The 5,777-nt window shown below is 29.7% G+C and overlaps 1 protein-coding gene across 1 annotated transcript; it reads left to right on the top strand.

The window, feature by feature from the left end:
• Window positions 1–856: 856 nt before the first annotated feature.
• Window positions 857–1,654, top strand: BGZ61DRAFT_488294 (uncharacterized protein; the record flags this gene model as incomplete). Its single annotated transcript, XM_046250092.1, has 3 exons — window positions 857–882; window positions 922–1,228; window positions 1,526–1,654. The coding sequence occupies 3 exons, from the start codon at window positions 857–859 to the stop codon at window positions 1,652–1,654; spliced, it is 462 nt and encodes a 153-aa protein (XP_046092849.1).
• Window positions 1,655–5,777: the final 4,123 nt, after the last annotated feature.

Genomic DNA, 5,777 nt, shown 5'->3' with positions numbered 1-5,777 from the left:
GCTCTATTAATATAAACCTATAGTTTATCTACTAGTAACCTACCTTCTACCTACTCTAGACTACATTTACAGCAGATTAGAAGATATAACTATTATATATTAATAGCTCTTATTTAGAATAGTTACTTGTATTAACTATTAAGTAATATCTTATATTATTAAAATATCTAGAACTAACTAAATTCCTACTACCCTAAGTAATATACCTACGCTACTAGCTTATAATATACTAGTAAATAACATTAATATAGCTGCTAAAGTAGAATACCTAAGCAACCTAGTCTATACTTTATAGCAATAAGTATAAAATATATTAATAGTAGTTACTATGAATATTAAATATAACTTAAAAGAAATAATAAAATTACTACTATCTAAAAAGTTTAATAAAATGCCTAGTAATATTATACTCTTTATTATTAAGATAAAAAGATACTTCTAGTAGTATTTATAATAGTTAGTATCTATAAAATTATAATTATTATTTATAAGCAATTTAATAGCTAGTAATACTAAAAATTAGTTTAAATTTATTCTTAAAAACTTTCTTAATAATAACAAAATTAATTAGGATTAAGATACAATTAATCTATTTATAGATTGAGAAAACTTTAAAATAGCCCTTAAAGATATATTTAGAATAGTTAATGAAGAAAGATAGGCAGCTACAAAGATTCACACACTCAAACAAATCCGCTCTACTGCCGCCTACGCCATCACACTCCAACAAGTTGCCTCTAAGTTGGACTGGGAGGATGAGGTACTCATGGAAATATTTTACTAAGGGCTAAAAGACGAGGTTAAGGACGAGCTCTACAAAGCTAATCAACCCGACACCCTTATAGAATATATCACCATGGCCGTTAAAATCAACGAACGACAGTACGAAAGATGCAGGGAGAAGGCTGTAATACGCTAAAGAGGTCGGGATACCCCGTACAATCCTTACTATCCCAATCAACGAGGATCTGGTAGAGGACAGAGAGGTGGCCACCAGGGCAACTCTCGCGGGAATACCTCTTGGGGAACGCATGCTGGACCCATAGAACTCGGAGCTGTGCAGAAGCAGCCTCGAGACAAGAAGGATGTCATATGCTACAACTGCGACAAGAAAGGACATTTTGCACGAGAATGCCGCAAGCCCAAGAAAGAACGACAATTCCAACCTGTGCCCACTGGACAACGATCGTTAAACACCATCCAGAGACAGGAGGAACCTGAAACAGCGGTACGAACGCGAACGATCGCTATGACCCGAGGCGCGTACGAACGCTCCGGTCCAAGCTGGCCTGTGTACCTACCCAGCCGAGAATGATACTTGTTCAAGGAAGAAGAAGAAGCATCTCACCAAGAGGGACCTACCTTGAAAACCAATAAGGAAAGGAACTTGGGAGAATAGACACCGGTGCTAGAACCCATAATAGTCCAACTATCGGCAGAAATAACAAGAACCATAGCTATAGTGCGACGAGAAAAGGAGCCAGAAACCTACTGAAGAGGAACACTAGAAATACCAGATACCCAGAATGACATCCCCGACAGACAGCTGGAAGACTACGACATTAGGAATGAATACCCTGACTCTAGCAACGAGGAAAGACTAGACCCCTATGCAGAGGAATACATGCCCAGCACCCCAGAAGAAACAAGTTAGATGGCCACAGAAAAACCATAGTGGGATAAAGTTACGCTTAATAAGCAAGGTAAATGACAATAGGAAATTAAAGGAGTTATATACTAATAGCTTATATGGGAATGACAAGATGCTAAAAAATATAAACCCATCTACCTTTATGTAATAATAAGATATAAAGCTAAAGATTGTATAGTAGAACCTAGAGGAGAGTTTAGGGATAATTCTATTCTCTACCCCAGTATAAAAGGATATAACTAGATCTTATAGATTTTATATTACTACCTATGATGCTACTACTATATAAAGGATAAATAGATTTATAATTATTACCCCCTAAAGCTATTAGGAATCCTAATTACCTAATTATATATAAAGAATAATATAGAATACTATAAGAATACCTATAGCTACTTAAAGTATTATATTACTATCTTAAAAGCTAAGATGAATAGATTTCTATAGTAGTATTTATAAGAATTATAGGATCTTAGAATTACTAATACTAGAAATGCCGAATCTATATAAAGACTAAGGTATATTTTTGGCACTAGGTATAAGAAGAGTAAAGATACTTCTTAGTAGGATAAGCTATATATAATAAATTATCTAATAACAATATATAACAAAAAGAAATTAAAAGCTAGCTTGGAATAATAAGATAAGAAAAGATAATAATTAAACTAAAAAAAACTAATACAATATCAAGTAAGAAGTGTAAATATAAGAAGGGATATAGCAAAAGAGACTGCTATAAAATAAGAAAAGACTCTCTTTACTCTTAGAAAATGAAGAAGAAGCATATACCTATCTCTATGCTTAATAAGATATATAAAGAAGTATTTGTAATAGATTGCAATATTAGAGGATATATAATACATAACTAAAAAAAGAAAACCATCTATAATTGCTTTTAGAAAATGCATAACAATAGATTTAATTTTTAATAATAAATTAGCAGACAAGCTGAAGACTGAGAATGATATAAGGTGGTTTGAATGTAGATAAAAAACCATCCTCGCCCTCTATAATGGAGTAATAGATAGGCTAAGAGCTAGGAGAAGTAGAACTCCCAGAAAGAGCTCTATATGCTATAGGAAGCATAAGAACGGATTGCTTGGAAATCCAGGTATGAATCAAGAGATGCTAGTACGCCGCACTAATAGATAGTAGCGTAGAACTTAACTATCTTTATCTAAGGGTAGTAAATGAGTTGGAGCTACTATAGAAGGATAAATTGAATTTATACTAAGTGTAGAATCTCAAAGAAATAAGTTTTAGTTATGATAATAGATATATTACCAGGGAAGTTAATTACCTTAAGGTTTTTGTAAATAAATGTAATAAAGGTATCTCTTTTAATATCATCCCCTCGGCATAATACAATTTGGTTCTAGGCTACTTATAGCTGCAATAAGTAAACCCACTAATCAATTAGAGGACTGGCTAAATAACCTTTGACGATATTGATGATCATTCCTCCTACAAATAGGATTCAGACGATACAAGATCTCAAACTTCAACTAATAACAGCACCAGCGAAGTAATGCGCGATAATACAATAGATACTTCGCTACCCCGAGGCACTAGATATAAATACTGTAATGCTTAAAATAATAAGATATGCTGCACCATTGCATGTATATAAGTACAATTCACAAAGCTCGACGAAGAATTACAAGAAATAAAGAAATACAAGGAAGCAGACAACAGGCTTAAGAACGTGCCCCCTGCTTACTATATCTATAAGAAACTATTTGCCGAAGAAATGGAAATAGGTCTACTATAGTACGGTTAATAGGACTATAAGATAGTGCTAAAAAATAGAATTATAGCTAAGTTCTATAAGATTTACAACCTCAATAAAGTTTAACTCTACATGTTAAAAGAATACCTTAAAGATATATTGAAAAAGGGATTTATTAGGATATTAAAGTCCTCTGTAGGATACCTAGTTATATTCATCTCCAAGAAGAATAAAAAACTATAACTAATTGTAGATTATAAATAGCTTAATAATATTATTATTAAGAATTAAATATTATTACTACTTATTAATAAATTGAAAGATAGATTATATGGCAAAAGATAGTTTATAGCTCTTAACCTTAAAGGAGCTTATAATCTTATTTATATTAAGCTAGAAGATAAATAGAAAACTGCTTTCTATATAAAGTATGGACTTTTTAAATACCTAGTTATACTCTTTAAACTTACTAATATACTAGCAACTTTTTAATAGATAATTACTAATATATTATGGGAATATCTTGATGTTTTTATTATATGTTATCTTAATAATATTTTTATTTTCTTTAATATAAAGAAGAATATATAAAATATATTTATATAGTACTTAAGAAACTATAGGATGCAAACCTCCTTATTAAACTAGAAAAAAGCAAGTTCTATATAAATAAAGTAAACTTTCTTAGATATATTATTTATCTAAATAAGATTTATATAGATTGTAAGAAAATTAAAGCTATTAAAGATTAATTAAAACCTACTATAATTAAAGAAGTATAGAGCTTCTTAGAATTTACTAATTACTACTAAAAGTTTATTTGTAATTTTAAAAGTATTAGATATACTCTTATAGAATTTATAAAGAAAAAAGTAGATTTTAAATAGAATATTAAAATATAAAAAGCTTTTAATAATATTAAGAATGTAATTCTTAGCAAACTAGTCTTAGTTATATTTAACCCCAATAAAGAAATAGAATTTAAGATAGATTCCTTTAATTTTAATTTAGAATTTCAAATTAAATAAAGAGATATTAATAGAAAATTGCATCTAATTGCCTTTTACTTATACAAACTATATAGAGTAGAGCTTAATTACCCCATCTACAATAAAGAATTTCTTACTATAATTAACTTATTTAAAGAATTTTAATATTATCTCTTAGGAAGTAAGTATAAGATTAAGGTCTATACTAACTATAAGAATATCTTATACTTTGCTATTATTTAAGAGCTTAGTAGTAAGCAACTTTGCTATGTGGAATACTTATTGGAATTTGATTATATTATTATCTATAAAAAGGAATTGGAGAATAGCAGAGCTAATGCTATTAGCCGACGACCTAACTTCGATACTGGTATTATTAAGGAAAATAAGCAACTTCTTAAGCTAACTTCGGAAGGATATCTTAAGTAGAGATATATTATATGCCTTTAGAAATATCCAGAGAAATAGCACGATATGTATGAGATGCCTAGTAAGAAATAGTAGAAGAAGATTCGCTAAAAATACTTATTTTACGATGACAATAATAAAGTATTCCCAATAAATTCAATTATTACTATGGATACTAATATACTATAGGTAGGTATTTATACCTTGGGAATTAGTATCTAGCTTCCTGAAGGAAAGAATAAAAAGCTACTAAACCAAGAGGCTTATAAGAAGCTAAGCTTATAAAAGATTCTATTATAACTATATAATATCTAAGAATAATAACTACCTACAGACAGTATTATGGAGTATAACAAGATAAATCGAATATAAGATAACAACCCGATGAAGAAAGTACAATTTGTTGACGAAAAAGAAAAATAAGAGCTTTATGGACCCAATAGGACCCTCGCTGTAATATACATAGTGGAATAAGAAAACTTACTGCTAAAAGAAATCCAGGAGTTTAACGATATACTGCCTGAGGAAGAATAAATAGACTAATTGCAGGTCCCTGACAAACTGCAAGACGGCTAGTATGGGAAATACACAAACATCCCCTATATAGATATTAGGGTATTAATAGAACCCTTAGTAGATTGAGGATAATATACTTATTCCCCTAAATGAAGAAAGTTATCTTAGATATTACTAAAGGCTATAATCTATATAAAAAGTTAAAATTACTACAGTATAAGTCTTATAGATACTTATAACTACTACTAGTAGCATAATGACCTTGGAAATCTATTACAATAGACTATATTACTAAACTGCTGCTATTTAAGACCCGATAACTAAAGTACTTATAATAGCATATTTATTATTGTAGATAGGCTTATAAAGTTTATATACTTTCTACCCTATTAAGAGTCTACTAATATAGAATAACTTTCCTATATATTCTTAAGAAATATTATTAGTATTTATAAATTGCTAAGAGAGATTATATCTAATAGAG

This window comes from Ilyonectria robusta (genome assembly GCF_021365365.1).
Source record: "Ilyonectria robusta strain PMI_751 chromosome Unknown BGZ61scaffold_177, whole genome shotgun sequence".
Classification (NCBI taxonomy): Eukaryota; Fungi; Ascomycota; class Sordariomycetes; order Hypocreales; family Nectriaceae; genus Ilyonectria; species Ilyonectria robusta.
The sequence above is the reverse complement of the archived record's forward strand: the minus strand, read 5'-3'. Positions and strand labels throughout refer to the sequence as shown.